Source organism: Castor canadensis, chromosome 11 (assembly GCF_047511655.1).
Source record: "Castor canadensis chromosome 11, mCasCan1.hap1v2, whole genome shotgun sequence".
Taxonomy (NCBI): Eukaryota; Metazoa; Chordata; class Mammalia; order Rodentia; family Castoridae; genus Castor; species Castor canadensis.
In genome coordinates, this window is record NC_133396.1 from 54,641,272 (window position 1) to 54,663,555 (window position 22,284).

At 44.4% G+C, this 22,284-nt stretch overlaps 1 protein-coding gene across 1 annotated transcript; it reads right to left on the reverse strand.

Annotated features, from left to right (window-relative positions):
* Window positions 1-529: 529 nt before the first annotated feature.
* Window positions 530-22,036, reverse strand: Pirt (phosphoinositide interacting regulator of transient receptor potential channels). The gene is made up of 2 exons (XM_074046839.1): window positions 21,420-22,036; window positions 530-5,758 (listed from the first exon to the last, which is right to left on the reverse strand). The coding sequence occupies exon 2, from the start codon at window positions 5,730-5,732 to the stop codon at window positions 5,319-5,321; it is 414 nt and encodes a 137-aa protein (XP_073902940.1). The 5' UTR covers window positions 5,733-5,758; window positions 21,420-22,036; the 3' UTR covers window positions 530-5,318.
* Window positions 22,037-22,284: the final 248 nt, after the last annotated feature.

Sequence of the window (22,284 nt, forward strand, 5' to 3'; positions counted from 1 at the left end):
TTTCCTCTAGGATACCTGATTGCTGGTTTGGACAAATGGGTGAATGGTGATGTAACTTCTTGAGACAGGTGACAGAAGAAGAAGGAGAGATTAAGTTGGGACAGTTTGAGTGTAAGCTGCTGGAGGCATTAATGTGAAACTTTCTATGGTCGGAAGAATAATGGCCACCCACAGATGTCTACATTCCAATCCCTGAAATTTGTGAGTACACTGCCTTACATGGCACAAAAGACTTTGCAGATGTAACTCAGGGTTGTTATAGGTTCAATTGTGTCTCTACTAAAGAGGTCATTCAGTTAAAAGGAGGTCACGAAGGTGACCCTAATCAAATCTGACTGGTGTTGTTATAAGGAGATGATATTAGGATACAGACCTACACGGAGGAAAGACCCTATGAGAACACATGGAGAAGATGGTGTCTGAAAGCCAAGGAGAGAAGCCTCAGAGGAGTCCAAACTGCTGACACCTTGATCCTAAACTTCAGCCTCCAGAGCTGTGGGAGGACACATTTCTGTTATTTATGCTGTGCCACCTGGCCGGTTAATGAAGTCACAGCAGCCTTAGTGAGTGAATGTCAGGATTTTGAGATTAGGAGTTTATTCTGGATTCACCTCCTGGGCCCCAAATAAGGCCCAATGTAACAGTCTTTATAAGGGAAAGAGAGTCAGGAGGTCAGAGCAGGAGAGGTGATAAAATAGGAGAAGAAGCCAGATGGGATGAGGCCTCTCTCTTTGAAGATGGAAGGGAGCCACAAAGTGAGGCCTATAGGTAGCTTCTAAAGGATAGAAAAAAAAGCAAGGAATGGATTTCCCCTGGATCCTGTGGAAGGAATGCAGCCCGAAGTATACTTTTTAGCCTGAGATTTGTTTTGGGCTTCTGACCTCCAGAGCAGTAAGAAATAAATTATACAAGCTACTAAATCTGTGGTGTTTCTTTTACAGTCACAACAGGAAGCTACCACAGATCCATGGGGTGTTTGTATGTGTGGGGATGGTATGGGGAAACACCGTCATGTGGAGAAGAACCAAAGCCCCTGTCGTGGAAGAATCATTCTGAGAAGTGTTAGAATGAGGAAGAGATGGGACAGGGGATAGTCTTTTGGGAGACCAACATTCCAGGAAAAGGCAGACTATACCAGTGTCTCTTTGATGACTGGCTTTTAGGATAGAAGTGTAGTTAGGTGGTGGAAGTGTGGGAGCCATTTCTCCCCTGAGCATATGTTTCAAACATAGCACCTCTGCCACACCTCTTAAGGCTACAATGGACAGGTTTTGGAAGAAGCAGTGAAAAGACCAGGAATATAGTCAGAGGGACATTGTGTTAGGGACCAGACTCCCCCACTAACCAAGAGGCAGCTCCCATTCCTCTTGCCCCAGGCTCTTCCCTCCCAGTCCCTATGTGAAAACCTAGCATGGCTCTGTTCAGAAGGCTGGAGATTCCAGATAGACTTGTGTGCCATGCTCTGAGATTCCTCCTTCCTGGCCACACATATGATAACTGATGAGTCCCTTGTCTCTCTCCTCCAGGTCTAACCTGACTGCTTTCTGAGGTCAGAGTGCACATCTGCGTCACTGTGGACCAGTTGTGATGTATAGCGTGGGTAGGGGATGTTGGAAGGTGCTTGGTGGCTAATGGCTTCTCCTTCAGAAGAAGGCCATCCCTTCAGAAGGGGTGAATACAGAAACATGTTTGAAGAAAAGATTAGAGAAAAGGAAGGCCCAGGGGCTAGGGGAGTGAGCTATATGACTGCTGCCAAAATAGAACCATGTTCCCCACTCCCATTTTTGGTCCCTTCCCATGCAGCCACATAGAATGAAGGACATGATTTACATGGACTCTTTTTCATTTATTGAAGATAAGCTCAACTTAGTCTATGTGATTATCTGAGGGACCATTAACAATGACTCTTTTTTCTCCTATTGCGTTACTTTAGTGGTTTGGCCAGAGGACCCCTCAGGTCAATGGGAGATGGTCTTGCTCTGGGGGTGACCTTTGGTGAACTCTCCTCCTTGGTGTAGGAGACCTAGATTGGGAGGTTGGCCTGTAATCCCACCTACCCACATTGGTAGGCCATAGGAGAAATGAGCATGGTCCCTCAGACACAGAGGTCCTCCTTGGAGATCCAGGTAGCTGACTGCACTGCACAAGTTCCTAGCTGGGTTGGCAGAGTATCAGAAGCTATATACAAGTCTTCACAAGAGGAAACCTCAAAGAAAACAGGCTGATTCTGGGGTGGGGAGTGGAGAAATTTCCCAGATGGGCAATTTTCTACTTAGGTTTGTGTTGGGAGCTTCTCTTCAGGACCTGGGATATCTATAGCCTGTCCGGAGCTGAACCACTAACTCACTCTGGAAGGCTTATATTCCAAGCCACTTTTTTGGTCTCAATACTTGGCTTGTGGAAAAAGCCAGGGCCTGGTCTCTGTGCTCCATCAGCATCTCAGACTAAGGCCACCATCTTCTATGAGGCACCCAAGGAATCATGCATGAAACTGACACTGTCGCTTTTCTCCTAGGCATTATTTTGAGGGAAAGGGAACATGGTGATGGGGTGGGAGCATTTTAGAGGAGGGGAGAATTAGTGGACATGGACTTGGAATTCCTGATGGAACAGAATGAAAACACAGCAGACACTGTTAAATAGAATGCAATTCAACATGATATTGACTCAGGCTTTAGAGGAGATGAAATTCTCCAAAACAGAATAACTAATGGGAGGAGGGTAAGTAAGACAATTCAGTGAGCTGCAAACCTGGTGCTGGTCCTGTCCTCCTGAAAGGAGTCAATGCAGGAGACTCTGTGTTGCAAACATGCTGTCTGTCTGACCTGGTTGCACTCCCTCACACCTCAAGCTTCCATGGGGAATGGTCTTTGGCAAAAGCCTCCAAGATGGCCTGCCTAGGGTGACCCTTCTCATTGCCTCCCATGTGGAGAGAATGGTGCCTGGGGACCTTTCCTCGTAGTCTCTTCTGCATTTCTCTCTTCTGAGAACTCAAATTGAGCAGGGAATGGAGTGTGCAAAAGGAGTCCAGTATTTGAACACCTTCTGGAGTCATGGTTGTCCCCACATTTCCTTCCACTAAGCCATTCTTGAAGGTGATATCTGCAAGGGTCCTCTTCCCACAGGAGCACCCGGACCACAGGCTGATGAGAGCAGGCATGGTGAGTATGGATCCCAAGTGAACTAGCGGGAGCTCATCTGCATGCTCCCACTTATGGAAGCAGTGCAGAATGTGAGGGCAGCATTGCAGGGCTCATCTTAAACCTGCGTCCTGTGCTCACATCCAAAGAAAGGAAAGAGATTTGCAAACCCTGTTTCTTGAGACACTAAATCTCTAATTAGTGATGCAGCATTTGTCACAACCCCTAGATTGGTCCCGACCTGCCTGTGTGCAGGGGTGAGTCTGAAAGGCAGTGGCATCCTCAAACTGGCTCCTCATGTAGGGAGGCAAAGGTCCCATGAATTTCCCACAATGCAGTGGGATCAAGAATGGATTCTGACGTTGCATGGGGAACCACTGAGAAGGATCAAGATACCTGGAGGCCTGTTGGAGATAGGTTACTATAGTGATTATAGAAGCTGGAAGGCTGGAGTGTAAAGGGAATCTGCTCAAGCAAAGGGGGGTTAGAGTGCAGACTTCTTCAGTCATCTCTATGTCACATGCTTTCCTCTGGGCAACTGGCCTGGCCCAGGGCTGTGTGGTGAACTCTCTCATGGGTACCTCTCCTGGCCTTTCACCTAAAGGTCTCTTGGTTGCTACAGGAAGTTTTGGGAGCACTTACCTCATGGGTGCTTTCTGCTTGTTGGGCCTTCTGGAAACCCACTTCAGTTCCCACAGACCCCAGGAGGTTCACAGTTTGCCCCAGGAGAAACTGCACATAAGACACGTGGGAAGCATGCCAAGAGAGGGGATGGAACAGAACATCTGGAAAATTAGGGAAGGGATCATTTTATCATGCTCTCCCCCAAGCTTCTGGGTGTGCAAGGCAGTTCCTGCTCCCTTGAATGCTTCTTTCCCATCTTTGCTATCTTGTGTCTTTCCTTTTGTTCTCAGCTTGGATGACCTGGTCTCTAGCACTCTCCCTATCCTCCCTCAAGTTTGGGTTAGGTACCTCCCATATTCCCACAAACATTCCAAGAATTTAGCACAGGATATTCTAATTGCCAATCAGCTTGGGAAATAAGATGAGAGCAAGGATTGGGTCAGGCTTTCCCATGACAGGGCCTAGCCTAGAGCAGGGCACTTAATTAACACTTAACATTTGCTTATTTGATAGGCAGGGGAAGGGATATCAGAGGTTGGGATTTTCTAAAGGGAATCCCATCTCTAGAAACCTATGGACCATTCAGATGTGACATTTGATCTCAGTTTTGGACTTGATGGAGATGAAGGGGAGAATGGTTATACAGAATCCCTCTGTAGCTTTCCATTTTGCTATTCTAGAAACTGGGGTAGAGGAAGGGATAGATGGAAAGAGGAAGTTGAGACAACATGCATTTGTTCTTGGCTAATTGCCAAAGTGAAGACAGTCAGTGAGAAGGGGCTTAGCAGGTCAAGGGAAAACCGTGACACCCCGTAGCCACTGATATAAATAATCGGCTGGCTAACTTCCAGAGCTATGTGCTCAGTGGGATCTGCCATCCTAGACAGTATTTTTCCCCGACCTCTCTTTGCTCTTCAGTTTTTAGTAGTACTGGGGTTTGAACCCAGGGCTTCATGATTGCTAGTCAGGCACTCTACCACTTGAGCCACTCTGCCAGCCCCACTGTTCAGTTTTTGGAATGTTTGATACTTGTGAATTGTCCAGTCTCTTGAAATACAAGTCAATGTCTGACCAACTAAGGGAGTTGGGGCTGTCAAATTCAATGGGTCAGAACTCAGCTTTCCCTCCTCTTCTGCAAAAAACCTCCATTGGTCAGTTTTGGTTCCAGAAGGATGCAAATGTGGAATCCAGCTCAGGGACTCATATATATATATATATATATATATGGACATAAACATGAGCTTTTCTTTGGAACATAGCCCACTCCCAAGGAATTTCCCAGCATGCACTGTACTTGGCAGATAGAGTGGAATGAATGATGTCTGTGTGCAGGAGCTGGGGATAAGAGCAACCAGAGAATACAAGAGAGACATCAGCAGTGTAAGAAAGACCAGGAGAGAACAGCTGGCGACACTCCTAGGCTGCATGAGGGGAGCCCAGAGCTCTCATAGGGCCAAGAAGACATTTGCCTGGATCTGTTTTGTGGTGTCCCGTGGAGGAGGTGGGGATGTTGGATGTAGGTCATCAGATTTCCTTCTCCTGGTCAAGCCACTATCAGCGATTCAGGAGGAAGAACTTGAGGCTCTGGAAGAAACTTGACTTCTGCCTCTGCTTCTGTTTCTTTTTGATGATGGGTACCCACACTAACCCACACACCAGAGTCATGAGTCCTAAGGACAGGAAGGCAGGTCCTATCATCTTGAGGGCCTCAATGGTCTCTTTAGTCAGGTCCAAGACATAGGCCAAGCAGGTGATGGCCACGCCAAAAAGCAGGGTGGCGCTGCCCACAGACATGATGATGATGGGCTTATGGTAGATTTCCCAGTTGCTCCTGGGGGTGGTGGTCCAGACAGACTCGCTTCTGGAGCTGATGCACAGGGAACTGGCAGTCTGGCTGGGCAGCAGGTCTTTGGATTCTGGACACCTCTCGTCCACCTCCAGGGCTTTGGGGAGTACCTCCATCGTCATGGCTACTCAAAACTGGGTACCTAGTTCTGGAAGCAAAAACAAAGATGAGGCCAGAGGAATCCTCATATAACCTTCCTGTACCTGGCATCCATCTCCAGCCTGGCTCTCAGTGAAGGGTAGTATAATATATTTGGGCTAAAGCTAAAAGGAATACTACATAAATAAGAAACTGTCCAAGTTGGGATGTTTTTTCTTCTTGTGAGAGGTAAATATTATGTCACTCTTATCAACTGCTTTTAATATTTAAACCAGGGAACAGCAGTGCTATTTTTAAAACAAATAAATACAAGCTATAGTTTATTGAGTGGCATTTTGTTTTCAGACTCTACCACTCTTCAGTTGTGTGATCTTGAGAGTTTTTTAGATTTCTCTGTGTCTCATAGAGTTTTCCAAATGGTCAAAGGAGTTACGGCCTATACTGCATTGGATGAATGCCCAGCAGATCACAAGTACTCCATGAAAACAGCATCGTTTACCTATTGAAAGAGTGATGCTTTATACATGAGTGTTTGTGTATGTGACTATCACAATCAAATGGAAGCCTCCCAACAGCCCGTCCTGCTTTACAGATCAGAAAGCTAAGGCTCAGAGAAGTGAAGTGAACTTGTTTAGGAACGCAGAAAGGAAATTGCCAGAGCTTGGGTTTTCTCTTGCTCTGAAAATGCAGGCTGTTACACGCTGGGGAGAACAGCTTGGTGCAGCCTGGGATTTCATTTGCTTTTTCAGCTCAATTGCGAATGTGATCTTCTAATATCTAAATGCCTCCCTTCCCTACTTTCCATAAGCAGATTTCCACTTTCCCAGATGCTTTAGTTTGGTTATGGTTTGGCTATGTTCCCCCCACCCCAGGGTTCACTGGCTCAGATTGAATCTCCACTGTGAAATATTAAGAGGGAGGGAACTTAATCCCACTCTGGGGTTTAGAGAAGGAGCCTTTGGCAGGGATTAGGATTAGATAAGGGGTGGAGCCCCTGTGATCGAATCCTGGTGGCTTTATCAGAAAATGAAGAAAGGTCAAACAAACATACCCATGTACTCCCTGTCTCAAACCATAGGATGTCATGCACCACATTGAGACTTTGCCAGTTAGAAGGGCACCAGCAGATGTGAGCTCTTGAACTTCCCAAACTGAACTCAATAAATCTCTCTTCTCTATAAAGTAGCCTGATTCAGGTATTTCATTATAGTAACAGAAAATGAACTAATGTACCATTCTTAAGCCTGTAAAGGCATGGAGTCTAACTCAACTGCCTCTTCCAACTTTTCATCTAGAGCTGTGTGCATACCTCTTAGTTACCCAGGCTCTCTCCTCTCCTGGTCCCCACTCAGAAGATATAGATGGTCACCTGTGTGGAGCAATTCAGAGCTGCTGAGAATCACCACTTGCCTGCCCAAAACTTCTCCACCAGAGCAGTTTTCTCAAATCCCTTTAACATGGGATTGATGACTTTGATTCCATAAATGGAAATGTGGGTTTAAGTGCATGCTTAAGCATCCACAGTAAGGAAATTACACAGGACTGACTTTCCTGTGGACAAGTTTGGCTTGGGAGGAAAGAAAGGCTGAGCGGACCAGATCCTTTTCCTGGAACTTTCCCCCATATCACTGCCCTGATTCATCTCTGAGCTGTTCCCATAGTGTCTAGCACAGTGCTTCACACCCACGAGATTCTGCATATCTTTAATTGAATGAGTAAGTGAATGAACACCCTCCCAGCCTTCTTCCCTCCCTCCTTCCCATCCAATGGGACAAACACAGGATCTGCTTTACTATGTAAGCCCAGTTTCTCCTGGTAGGAGCTAGGGGCTTCTCCCATGACAGGCTCAGGCCCTGCTCATGTCAGTATTCACAAATACTCCTTCTTGGGATGGGAGTCAAGAGATTTTTTTTTTCTGCAGCAAAAAGTTTATTGGGAAAGGTAGACTATTCCTCACAGTCACAATGGATCCCAAATAGGGTGCTGGCTTGAGGGCTTGAGCCAGACCCAAATGTGAAGGAGGCAAGCATTTTTGAAAGACATAATTACCAGCACGGGAATAAAAGATAGCTTGGGATAAAGGAGAGAATGTCTGGAGCTGGTGGCTCTCGGGGAGCGACTCCTTCCTTTTGACTAGGGCACTTGTTTACTGGAAGTTTTTCTACTTCACTACTTTCTTCAATGTTAGTTTCAATCTAGTCCCTCCAACCTCTCCTATGCCACCAATTAGAGCTCAGTCCCATTCACTGGGTTAGTTTCCCATCATCCCCAAGTAATTCCCAAAGCTCCTACTTTGTAGAAGAAGCAGCTGACAGGAGGAAATAGAAATAATGTAAAATTCCAGTGCCTTCAGAATTGAAGTACTCACATTCAGACACTCATGTGAGGGGGGGTATTTGTAACCATAGGCACACAGATGTTTCCTTCCTCTCGGAACTTATGCTGGTTTTGCATAAGTTAAGCCATCATTTAAAATTCTGAGCTGGGGGCAGGGAAGGGATGTCAGTATGTTAGGAAACCTTGTGTGGCTTATGGCAGCCTGGTGTCACAGGTTTGATCATTTTCAACAGGATTCCCCTCCTCTCCTTGAACTTTGTGATGAAGACTCAGAGCAGATATTTTTGCCATGCCCCTATGTTGGAGAGGCTGGCTGTGGTAGAGAAGTTGGGATGCAGTGGTTCTCAGTTGTGCCTGGGAAGAGAACTGGGCTTGGGGGGGGAACTGCTGTTTTGGTGTGAGGGGACCTCCTGAGTAGGAAGTGCCAACTGGAGGCAGGGACCCCACGGAGGGGATGGGGTGGATATGGGTTGGGGGATGACTCCTGGATTCTGAGAGGGAGGCAGAACTCCCTAGGCATGCTGGGAGCATCTAACACCTTTTCTTTATCCCTGGAAGGAGGTTATTAATTTCACCTCATTTTACAAGGGGGGAGAATGAAGCCAGTAAGATGTGGGAACTTGGTCTATCCCTTTACCTCCTTGCACTCTGGCCCAACTTGAATCTGTGTTGGGATTCAGATCAAGGTCTTGGAACTCAGGGCTCTTGGCTACATCACAGCTGGTCTAGATGGGTCTTGAGGGTTTCTTAACTACAAGAATGTTGAATTTTTTTACTTTGGGGATTCATCCTGTTCTAAGGTAACCTTTTGCTGGATATGGGAGGACTTAGATTCATAATTCCCTGACATTGAGCTACTGCACAAGGTGGGAAATAAGAATACTATTGGAAAGTCTTCATTTAATTTCACATTTATCCAATTTAAGCAACTTTTATTTATTTATTTATTTATTTTTTAATTTTATTATTCATATGTGCATACAAGGCTTGGGTCATTTCTCCCCCCTGCCCCCACCCCCTCCCTTACCACCCACTCCGCCCCCTCCCTTTCCCCCCCACCCCCTCAATACCCAGCAGAAACTATTTTGCCCTTATTTCTAATTTTGTTGTAGAGAGAGTATAAGCAATAATAGGAAGGAACAAGGGTTTCTGCTGGTTGAGATAAGGATAGCTATACAGGGCATTGACTCACATTGATTTCCTGTGTGTGTGTGTTACCTTCTAGGTTAATTCTTTTTTTTTTTTTTCATTTTTCTTTTATTATTCATATGTGCATACAAGGCTTGGTTTATTTCTCCCCCCTGCCCCCACCCCCTCCCTTACCACCCACTCCACCCCCTCCCGCTCCCCCCCTCAATACCCAGCAGAAACTATTTTGCCCTTATCTCTAATTTTGTTGTAGAGAGAGTATAAGCAATAATAGGAAGGAACAAGGGGTTTTGCTGGTTGAGATAAAGATAGCTATACAGGGCATTGACTCACATTGATTTCCTGTGCATGGGTGTTACCTTCTAGGTTAATTCTTTTTGATCTAACCTTTTCTCTAGTACCTGGTCCCCTTTTCCTATTGGCCTCAGTTGCTTTAAGGTATCTGCTTTAGTTTCTCTGCATTAAGGGCAACAAATGCTAGCTAGTTTTTTAGGTGTCTTACCTATCCTCACCCCTCCCTTGTGTGCTCTCGCTTTTATCATGTGCTCATAGTCCAATCCCATTGTTGTGTTTGCCCTTGATCTAATGTCCACATATGAGGGAGAACATACGATTTTTGGTCTTTTGGGCCAGGCTAACCTCACTCAGAATGATGTTCTCCAATTCCATCCATTTACCAGCGAATGATAACATTTCATTCTTCTTCATGGCTGCATAGAATTCCATTGTGTATAGATACCACATTTTCTTAATCCATTCGTCAGTGGTGGGGCATCTTGGCTGTTTCCATAACTTGGCTATTGTGAATAGTGCCGCAATAAACATGGATGTGCAGGTGCCTCTGGAGTAACAGTCTTTTGGGTATATCCCCAAGAGTGGTATTGCTGGATCAAATGGTAGATCGATGTCCAGCTTTTTAAGTAGCCTCCAAATTTTTTTCCAGATTGGTTGTACTAGTCTACATTCCCACCAACAGTGTAAGAGGGTTCCTTTTTCCCCGCATCCTCACCAACACCTGTTGTTGGTGGTGCTGATGATGGCTATTCTAACAGGGGTGAGGTGGAATCTTAGCGTGGTTTTAATTTGCATTTCCTTTATTGCTAGAGATGGTGAGCATTTTTTCATGTGTTTTCTGGCCATTTGAATTTCTTCTTTTGAGAAAGTTCTGTTTAGTTCACATGCCCATTTCTTTATTGGTTCATTAGTTTTGGGAGAATTTAGTTTTTTAAGTTCCCTATATATTCTGGTTATCAGTCCTTTGTCTGATGTATAATTGGCAAATATTTTCTCCCACTCTGTGGGTGTTCTCTTCAGTTTAGAGACCATTTCTTTTGATGAACAGAAGCTTTTTAGTTTTATGAGGTCCCATTTATCTATGCTATCTCTTAGTTGCTGTGCTGCTGGGGTTTCATTGAGAAAGTTCTTACCTATACCTACTAACTCCAGAGTATTTCCTACTCTTTCTTGTATCAACTTAAGAGTTTGGGGTCTTTTTGATCTAACCTTTTCTCTAGGTCCTGGTCCCCTTTTCCTATTGGCCTCAGTAAGCAACTTTTATTGATTAAAAGAAAGATTAAGTACTTTCTTCTTTTTCTGACACTGGAATGTTCTTCACTTTATGATTTTAAATGCCCATGATGGAAGATGATCGTTGGTTTTTATTAGTAGCTGTACTTGGCAAGAAAAATTTGACCACTCCATGAGGCTATGTAGATATCTATCTATCGATCTACTTATCAATCATTTACCTCGTCTACCTCTCTCTATCTCTGTCTATCTAGACTGCAATGGTCCATGAAATACCAAGGAGTAGGAGCCATTCTTATTTATTCTAATTTAGTTAACTGCCTTGGGAGGAAGGGTAGATCTTGGTAGGGAATAGGCAGGAGGTATGCATTTCTAAACAGTGGCTGAAAGAGAAGCCCTTCCCTCTCTCCAAATGAAGATGAGGATTACCCAGTCTTCTCTCTTTCTTCTCTCCCTCCTTTCTTCCCTTCTCCTCACCTGTTTTCTGTTTAACCGTGACCAGGCTGGAGGCAAGGAGCAATGCAAACAGAAGGAGGCAGGTGGTAGGCGGTGGATGAAACACTGTGCTTTGAAGAATTAGGTCATTCACAGGCCTAGTAAGTCACTAAACATACAAGGATCCAGTTCTTTGGCACCTGAGGGGCCATTGTTTGATTGAAACCAACTGCCACTTATGAGTGGGGCCTTGGGCGTTTGCTTAAGCTTCCAGACCTTTAATAGCCCCACATATAAAATAGGGATGACAAATTATCTACTTCATAGGATTGTTGTGACTGTCAAATTCCAGAAAACACTACTCTACTGTTCGACATGCTATAGTGTTCAAGGAATAGTCCAGGTTGCTATTATTTTCATTCTTCCTTCCTTCCTTCCTTCCTTCTTTCTTTCTTTCTTTCTTTCCTCCCTCCCCTCACCTTTATCTTTCAAGATAGAGTCTTTCTATGTGGGCTGGCCTCAAACCTCGATTCTCCTGATCTCAGCCTCCCAAGTAGCTAAGATTATAGGCTGACCCACTGGTGCCCAGTTGTCCTTAAATTCTTGATCCTTCTGCCTCAACCTTCCAAGTGCTGTAGGCTTGTATTACCATGCTTGACTGGATCCCTGTTTTTTTATCTGGGAAGTGAAAGATTTGGGTTAGGTGACTTCTAAAGCTATTTTAGGTAGGCTTAGAGGGAATCAACTGGAATTCTGAGCATTCAGGTTTCCATAAAATCACCAATTCAGGGGATTGTGTGAGTTTTACAGCATTTTGTTAAAGTCATAGTAAGATTCTGGTTTTCCCCCCTTTATACTGGGGTTTCTCAACAGTGGTTTGGGTTCATGGCCATGGGGCTGTATAGGATTTTGTGATGTTTAACAGCATCCCTGGCCTCTACCTATTAGATGCCAGTGGTGCCCACACACATCCACTCATGACAGTTTAGAAATGTCTCCAGAAATGGCTAAATGCTCTCAGTAGAGAACATTGTCCCATGCCAGCCTTTCCTTCCCTTACCTGCAAACTGCCTCAGAGCAGGATAGAAGCTGGGTTTTCTCATCTTCCTTCCCTGTGGCACCTGGCTTACAGCCTGGGGCTTAGCAGGTGCTTGAGGGTCTTAGTCCTGATGCTACAGCTCTGAGGGGGCTTGAGGTGACTTGGGTAGCTGGTTCAGTGAGAAAAACCACCCTTTCACATCTCAATTAAGATACTGGGGTTTGCTCTGTGTCCTCAGGGAATCTTACTTGCTGTAGTGTGTTGAAGTATGCTCCCCAAAAGACATGTCTACACAGAACCTCAGAATGTGACTTTGTTTGTAATAGGGGTCATTACAGATAGAATTAAGAAGGAGCTGGGGAAGAGATCACCTTGGATTAGGTGAGCGCTAAATCCAGTGACTGGAATTCTAAGAGACAGGAGAGGGAAATTAGACACACAAAGCGGGGGACTGTGTGAGAAGAAGGCAGACATGCAAGATATGCCTCTATAAGCCAAGAATGCCCCTGGAATCTGAGAGAGAAGCATGGAATAGATTTATCCTCCAAAAGGAACTAACCCTGCTAACATCCTGATTTTGGACTTCTGGTCTATAGATGTGAGAGAATAAACTTCTGCTGTTTAAAATCACTAAGTTTGTGGTCATTGTTTTATGGCAGCCCTTAAAAATGAATTAATTCCTCTTCTTTTAAGGTCCCCATCAATCCAGAGGTGGACGGTCTCCATCAATCCAGAGGTGGACATGGACTGAGGACTGAAGAGAGGCTGGGTCTCAGTCTGGGGGAAGGCTGGAGCCTCTTGATCTAACCACAAATTTGAATGTCTTTTGACCGTCAGAGCAGCAATGAGAGAGGGGCCAGCGCAGGTGGGTCCTTCCTCTCTAGAGGACAAGTTTGGAGTGTCAGGCAGCTGGCTTAGTAAATGGATCCTTATTTAGATAGCCATCAGGGATGGCAGGCTGCAGGCTGAGGCCACGAAAAAGCACTGGCCTGAAAATACACTGCAGTGAGAAGGAAATCCACAGAGAAATCTCACAAACAGAAGCCAGATGCAAAAAGAATTTATGCTGTGTGATTCCATTTACATAAATTCAAAAACATGCAAACTGATCTATGCTAGGAGAGGTCAGGATAGGGGCTATTTTGGGTTAGTCACTGGAAGGGAGCACATTGGGGACTTTTGGGGTGCTAGCAGTGTTCTTGTTTCTGATCGGGCATTGATTCCATAGGTGTGTACTTGTGGAGGGGTGCACTTGTGTCATGACCATTTTCTCTGTGTGCATTGTATGTCCATAAAATGCTTAAACCTAGAAAATTGAAAGTTCCAGCTAAATGCAATATGTTCTTTTCTTTGAATTCTAATAAAAACAAACCACTTTTTTTTCAAAGATATTTGGAATAAAGAGGAAAGTTTGAACATAAGCAGGATGAATTTTAGCCCCAGTTTGAATAACAACCTCTTTCCCTTTCTAGAACCTTTTCCCACAAACAGGTCCATCCCTCGAAGTCTGTGGATTCCTGTCTTCCAGCTAGCTTGGCTTTACCTAGATAGTTCCTGGTCTTCACATCAAATCAACTGCATATGCCCTCCATGCTAAGAAGGAGACTTTAGGGAAAGTCTCTAAAAGGAATAGACATAGCAAAGGTGGTTTCTAATTTCTGTTGAGCAGATTTTTCTAGGGCTGCACTATAATTTTAATCTACTCATTTAATTGAAGGCATTAAAATTTTTGATTAACACATAATAGCTATACTTATTTACACATTACAATGCAATATTTTGGCCTATAAAGTCGGCTCACTGCATCTACAGATTCATTCAACTTTGGGTCAAAAATATTTGGAAAAAAATTTCCTCTGTTGCACATATACAGGCTTTTTTTCTTTCATTATTCCCTAAAGATAGCATGTAACAAATATAAAAATAGCATATTACAAATATTTACATAGCATTCATGTAATTTTAAGTATTACAATTAATCTACAGATGATTTAAAATATATGGGAGGGTATGCATAGGTTTTAAGCAAATATGCCATTTAATATAAGGGATTTGTGTATCCTCAGATTTTGGTATCTGAGGGGAGGTCCCACAGGTGCCAAATCAAATCAGAGTAATATCCAGAGCATATCCTTCACCATAAACATTTATTATTTCTTTGTGATGAGGATATTTAAAAACTTTATTGACAACTGAAAGTATTTATTCAAGTTCTTTATCTGGAAACATAGATCTGGGTACTGGATAGCTCAAAATGAAGATGACACAGAGGCAGATGTCTGGAGCTTACAGGCAAGTGGGGAAAGACGGATGGGAAACAGACATTTCCCATATCAACGATGACAGCAGCAATAATGCTAAGCATGGAGCACTATGGAAGCCCAGATAAAGCTGTGAACCCAGTCTTGAGGATCTTCAGAAAAGCTCCTGGGAGAATGACTTATGGAGGAAGGCTAAAGGACTACCAGGATTTAGGTAAAGGTTAGTAAGGAGAAAGACTGAAGGACTCGAGACACTACAACTTTTCAGGTGCACTGCAAGGAACTGGACTTTGCTGTAGGCCATTGTGCTTATTGAGTGTTGACTCAGGGGAGTGCCAGAAAGATAAGCTTGGAAACAGAAGCAAGGCCAGATCATAGTGACCAGGGGTCAGCCAGCTGTGGCTTACCTCCTGTTTCTGTATGCCTGCAAGTCAAGAATGGCCTTTTAAATGGCTGAAGAAATCACAATAATAATATTGTGCAGTACATTACAAAATAAAGTTTAACTTTTGGCATCCTAAATAAGTAATTTTTAGGACACAGCTAAGCTTACTTATGTATTATCTATTGCTTCTTTTGCATTAGAATTCCAGTTGGTTCAACAGGGACTACAGGACCTGCAAAACCTAAAATATTTTCCATCGGGTCTTTAACAGAAAATGTTCTCCAGCCCCTGATATAAAATACTGGGGGCAAGGTAAAGAGTGGCGATGGAAAGCAGTGAAGGTAAGAGGAGAGATGCAACCTCATTTTCACAGTAGCTAAATCACTTTGACTGCAGGATGGAGAACAGGTAAAGGAAGCCTAGATGGAGAAGGACAGAGAACAAATTACAGGCTCTTGTGGAGTTCAGGTGAGAGTCAGGTGTTTGGTGTTTGGTTGTAGCCAAGAAGATGGAAGGAGGTGCACAGGTTAGAGGTTATTAAGTAGGAAGGTAGAGACCGCAGGATGTAATTCGAAGGAAGACAGCCCAAATGCAAAGTCCTCAGGAAAAAATTAGAGTTTAGCTGGATTATCATAGTTAACAGAGATGATAGAATGGGGATAGTGTTGCCAGATAAAATAGAGGACTCTCGGTTAAATTTGAACAAACAATTTTTTAGCACAAGACTGTCCCAATATTGCATGGGGCACTTGTACTATGAAAGTGCTTATTTTTTCTTCTGAAACTCAAATTTAATTGGGTGACTTTTATCTGCTACATCTGGCAACTCTATGAAAAGACATACTAGAATTCTCAAAGGAGCACAGATTTTTATACAAGGGGGAGAAACAAGACCAGAAATGCACTAGGGAAGCAGGAGGATGCTGCTTGACTGACTGAGGGAATGAATGGCCCCTTCCTGGTGAGGCTTTGGGGGAAGGGACATGCATGGCACAGATGCATTGTTAGAGGAGTCCCACACTTAATTCAAGTCAAAGGGAGGAATAAATGATCACAGAGAGGTTGAGGACATGCGGGAGTTTGTCTCTGATGGACTTTGGGGTCCAGAAGATGTGGAGGAAATAACTAGGAGGAAGGAGTAGGATCAGTGGTACAGGGGAATTATGGAAAAATCCCTAGAGCCTCACATCACTGTGAGGGGATTATTACTATTTTTTTTTTTTGCCTGAGAAACAGATAGACTCAGTAGACAGACCATTGTTCTTAAGGAAGATTTCATAAGGGTATGTGGATCATTTCTTAAACCATCCATCACTGAACATGGAATGAGGGCTAGTAGTATTTCTGTTAACGGAAATCAGTTACTTTTCCACTGTAGTAAGAAGATTGTCATTGACTTTCACATCAACTATGGAAATCAACAAAAGGTCATCCGGAGACCCTCTCCCAGGTGTGGAATGACAGAGGTGTGGCTGCCTCTCTGGTAACAGGTGCCTCCTATGTGTTCTGGGGCCCTGCTTTTTCTTGAATCAAGAAATTTTCTCATCCCCAGGCAGAAGGCAGAACTCCTGCATTTTACAAAGAATAAAGGGGAAGGTGTACCTTTTTTTTTTTTTTTACTAGTTCCTGACTTTTGGTGTCCCAACATTTTAGTTTTAATGTAAGCTTGTGCCCCAAAGGGTGCAGCATTCCTAAATTTAGCCCAATTCTGACAACAGAGTATCTATAGTGATGAGAATATATGTGTGGTCCGAGAGAACCCATAGCCAGAGGTACCTGTGTCTTCGTGTTGTTCAAATATGTCAGAATCATGAGGAAAGATGGGAAAAGTTCATTTCTGAAGGAATGAATCATAGACATCCCCTGGTAGACGGGTGATCTCTCAGTCCCTCTGCAAGGATCCAAACTACCCTCCCTCTTTGTTGGATTAAACTCTCAAAGACTGGATTTGCTCCAGCATCAGGGTCTCAGTGAAGGTGACTCATAGCTCTCTTGGCTTTGACATGAATGTGGGAGGGCCTGGGGTTCCACCTGAGGTGCCCAGAATCCCACAATGGTGACACTTCTCACTGTAACTTGGGCCCCATGCCCTGGTTTGAAGAAAGAGTTTATTCATGGCTTAAGTGAATATGTGGTCAGGATAGAGATACCAAGTGAGAAAAGACAAGAGGGAAGGGTAGGAAATCCAATTGACTTTCAACAAATGCACCAAGGGAATTCAGTGGGGAAAAGAAAGTCCTTTCAACAAATGGTGCTGGCTTATGTGGATATTGATATGAAAAAAACAGTGACACTTAGCTCACTTTGTACCACCAACAAAAAGTAATTGAAGACGAATCCCAGACCTAACCAAAATATAAATGCTAAAACCATAAAGCTCTTGGAGAAAACAGAAGAGAATATCATGTCCTTGTCACCTGGAGGTAGGCAAAGATTTCTTAGGACAGAGAAAGAAAAAAAAAGTCAATAAATTAGATTTCATCAAAATTGAAAACGGCTGCTCATTAAAAGACATTGTTAAGGAAATAAATAGGCAGAATCTGGAATGGGAGAAAGTATTTCAAGATATGTAAATCTTTTTAATTCTACAGTTGATTAATAAAAAAAATAAAAAATCCAATTAAAAATGGGCAAGATATTCAAACAGACCCATTACAAGATAACCAACAAACAGGAAGCCTGTGGAACAGTGCTTGAAATTGATACTGATCAGGAAATGCAAATTAAACTGCAATGAGATATTCCCACACATTCACTAGAATGGATAAAATTCAAAACTCTCACAATACTGCATGTTGGTGAGAATGTAGACTCTAGTGCAGCTCTCTTGCACTGCTAGTAGACACATAAAATTGGTAGTTTCTTATGAAGTTATACACATATTTACCCTTTGACCTACAATTGTACCATTAAGTATTCATTTGCCCAAGAGAAATGAAAATATATGTTCACAGAAAGTCTTGTTCAGTAATATTCATAGAAATTTTATTCAAACTAGCAAAAAAAGGAAAGAAAGAGAAAGAAAGAAAGGAAGGAGGGAGGGAGGGAGAGGGGGGAAAAGGAAGGAAGGAAGGAAATAACCAAATGTTCACCAACAGAAGAAAGATAAATGGGTATGCACCCACTCAAAAGAATGCTGCAAAGTATTAAAAACGAATTCACTTCTGCCATATACAGCAGCGTGGATGAGTCTCACAAACATGCTAGGTAGAAATCAATTATTAAAAGATCACATATATTATATGCTTCCATTTACATGACATTCTAGAGCTAGCTAGGAGCTAATTAAGTGACAAAGCATGGACCAGTGGAAGTGGGAATGGGGTAGGGAGAAAGTAACTGGAAGCCACTCAAGGGACCCTCTAGGATGGCTAGAATGCACCTTCCAGTCAGTTCCTCTGACACCTGATACCTGAGTGTGAGTTGATGGGGGGTGAAGAGATGTTGCAATGAGAGGGGAGAGAACTGGCTGGGACATTATTGGCCTTTTCTCACACATTCATGGATTCATCTCCCAACCTATGGTTTGGGATTTGCTGAGGATCTGCCGGCTGGTGTGCAATAGTGACATAATGCAGATAATGTGGCTGAACATGTTTTCCTTTAACAGATTCCTGAGAGCTGGAAATGCACTGCTTAATGGGGCAGTGGTTGTGAGTGAAATAGGTGGATTATTGCCCTGAAGATGACTGAATATGTGCTGTGCTGAAGTTGTGCAAGCTCTTTGCTCCCTTCCAGAGTCCTTCAGAAACTGTGGCTGGGTCTCCCTCAACTTCCTGTACCCTCAGCATGTGTGGTGAGTCAATGGCTTGGGGAACATTTGCTAAATAGGTGACTAAATAGAAGAGTTGTGGTGGGTAGAGGAAGGACAGGCTTTTGCAGGTGACTTACAAAGCAGTGTTTACCCTACTAATTTGCTTTCTTTCCAGTCTCTGATTGGGGCTATAGAAGGTTAAAACCTGTCTCATTGTCTTCTGCCAGATCACTGGTCCTGCTCCTTCCCACCTGACAGTTGTAAACCATCCCCTTTGCTCTTAGAGCAAGGTGGTAAGATGGGAACAGCTTCCAGAAGGGCACAAGAGGAAGTTGTGAACAGCAAGGTGGGGCACACTGCCCAGCATCTCTTTCCTGCCCTTCCTTGGTCTCTAAGTCACTGCTCACCTCACCAAAACTGGTTGCCTTCTGCTGGCTGAAGTTCTTACCAATCTCCAGGGAGCTGAGCTCCTGCTTCTCCACAGCAGAGGTGACATCATACAATAATAATAACTGCCATGTAGCCAACTTTCAGTATGTGCTGGGGACCAGGCTAAGTGCTATGTCTGCATTGCCTCATTAAATCCTCTCAATGAATCATGGAAGGTCAGTTATCACCCCATTTTCCAGATGAGGAAACTGAGGATCAGTGAAGTTTAAGTGATTTACCCAAAGTTACCCACAGGTGAGTAGAGAGACAAGATTGGAATGTGAATTTGGGAGCCTGTCTGACTCCAGACAAGTTCAAGTCTATCCTGCCCCTCTTTGGGAGTAGTTTTGGTTTTCTTTTCAAACCAAAAGGGAAGAGTGAGTGAGGAGGATGCTTGAGCCCTGACATATGCAGTGAATAGAACTGTGATGATGGATGCTTGGGTGAGGGCTGAGCAGGCCTGGGGCTGTGTGATGGAGCTGCTGAGGATATGGAGGCTGAGTTGGAGGAGCCTGAGCCAGACCCAGTGGGGCAGCAAGAGGCCTGTGGCAGAGCAGCCACAAAGTCACCATCATTGTCATCTTATTGATTGAGCATAAAGTGACTGGTACATGCTGTTTGCTTCACCTAGAGCATCTCTTTGAATCCTCATAGCACTATGAGAGCTGTACTGTTAGTATCATTTTCATTTTACAGATAAGGAAACTGAGGCTCTGAGCTGCCTGATTCCAAATTCTGATCTTTTATGTACTGTCCTATGCGTTCTCAAGGTTGAATATGTCTTTCTTTTTATTTTTTTCATTACTTTTCTTCCTAGTATCCTATCACTTTTATAGCTTCTCATCTTTGCCTTAGAACTCACTCCCCCAGCCCATCCCTGGTGCAACCCTCCTTTAAACATGCTGAAACATGGTCGATATTAACAGGGTTTTCAGATTTAGAAGATGTAATTATAAGGTGACCAGCTGAACTTGAATTTTAAATCAACAATTGATATTTTTTAAGTATAAGAATGTTCCAACATGGGACATCTGTATACCAAAAAATGCGTTTGTTTATTGGCAATTCAAATTGAATCAAGCATCCTATAACACGTCTAGCAACCCTAACATTATAAGGGGCCCCACTGTGCTGTTGCACTTGGGCCTGGAGTTATCTGGCTCTTCCCAAGTTTCTCCTCCCTGGGCCCCTCCACCTAGACAGTTCCGATAGGAGCTGGGCTATTCTGGGAATTGCTAGGACCAAACACAGAGGAGAGGACACAGATGACCTCACAGAATGGTGACTGGGCCAGTAAGAACAGAATGGTAGGAGAAGGGAAGGCAGGCCACAGAAGAAATGTGTGGAATAGGGTGATTTATTATTCCTGAAGAGGACCTAACATGGGTGAGAAGTGGAGGCTCTTCCCCACTCCAGTCTCCACTAGCACCCCACCCAGCTTCAGCTGGTCAGTGCCCAACCCTAGGGTCTTTGTTGGTGACCATCTACTCCTCTGATAAGGTGAGTGGGGCCCTGTGACTGTGCTGATAAAGTGGAGGCTAGAGAGTTTCAGCATATGCTTCTGCTATCACCATGCCATGTCCACTGCCTGTATCCAGCTCACACTCCTGAGAAGGGAACTTCCCCTAAAGTCACAGTCATCTGGAGTGTACCACAGCCATCACCTGGGTCCTGCAGGGTGACAGGATAGAAAAACAGCTTGGGAGGAGGGGCGGGAATGGTAATGTGTGACCATATTGGGCTTTACTGAAAGGCAGGGTCCCTACAGCACATCTGCATGAACTGACTCAGCCGTGTCTTTGTTCATGTCTTTGTATGCCAGTCCTCTTTCTGAGATGCAGTCTGTCTGATTCAGTGTGCGCCACCTTGTTTTCCTGGCACCTGCACTGGATGATGGCCACACCTGCAGGAAAAAGGAATCTGTAGCTGCTGAGGTTGGATATGGGATCCCCAGAAGACAGGCCAGAGGTCTGAGGTTTGTCCCTGTTATTCAAGGTCTGCGGATGGCCTTGCACTCACTGCCTGATGTTTTTGCTCCTGCCTCCACTTAGGCTTGGGCAGAGAGTCCCTGGCGCTGCTTTCTTCTGATGGCTTCCAAAAGTAGAAGACTGGGTATTATACCAGCAAGGTGAAGAGACCCTCTGTGCACACATTGCCTTCTTCAAGGTGCATGGCAAAAGCCTCCCCTCACCCCCATTCAGCTCATCATTGTCTGCCAGGACATTTGCAGACAGTACCCTCCAGCCTCCTGGCTTCATCCCTTCCCAGTCATCCACATTTGCCATCCAACTCCAGTTCAAAGACTTATCATTCTCTAAAACAAAGTTCAAACCAGCTCCTTCATCTAGGGAGCCAGAAGGAAGGGCAGAGGGGAATGTTCCCTTCTTTACTTACTGTCTTCGATGTCCCAGGGGAGGATGGTGGACCTGGGACTCAGTTGGTGCTCATGCAGGGAGGAAGCCGGCAATGAGTTTCTGCTCAAGTCCTTCATCCCAGCCGGAGAAAGCCACCCTGGCCACATGCAGAAGTCAGTGTGCTGAGAATCCCAGCCACTGAGCAAGCTCGGGCAGGGATGAGCTCACCAGGATGTGGCCTAATGGGTTAACTCTTTGCAGGCTGCTGACACAGGCACTCAGATGTGGCTTTCTCAGCTCTACTCAGCCGCTATTAGGCGAATCTTGTGAAAAATTCATGAGGCTTCTTTGTAGTTTGTCTTCAAGTTTTGGTGGGGGCAGGCATTTGGCTGGTGGTAGCTGGACAGGGCGAATCCTATGATCCAGGCTCAGAAGTCACAAGACCTGAGGTTTTTGGGTTCGAGGAGGTGAGCAGCAGGTTATACCTTACAACTTGCTCAGAGGCTATGCGGCAGTGTTAACGCAGGATTTGATAGTGACATTGGGGAATTCTGTTTGTTTCAGATGTTGGAGAAGTATGTGCAGACTGAGAGAACAGCCTTACTTCCAGGTCATGAAACTCTGAGAACTTTCCAGTGCTTATGGTGGACACCCTATGTTAGAAAATGCTAGGCCCAGATATCTCTTAGCTGGGGCAAAGCAGCACACTCACCCTTGGAGTGATCCAGGGAAGCTGAAAGTCAAGGCAAGTAGAATCTTGCTCCCATCTTTGGCATCTGCTTTTCCTTTCTTGTGCACCAAGCAGGAGATTCCCAGACTGGGAAGGTTTTGCAGAGGTGGCCGAGAGTTTTGGGGATGAGTCTGTCTACTGGAGCTGAGCAGTCTCCTCTGTCCTCCTTGGTGAA

Coding starts and splice junctions, on each gene's coding strand:
- Pirt (XM_074046839.1), bottom strand. CDS start 5,732: ATGACGATGGAGGTACTCCCCAAAGCCCTGGAGGTGGACGAGAGGTGT.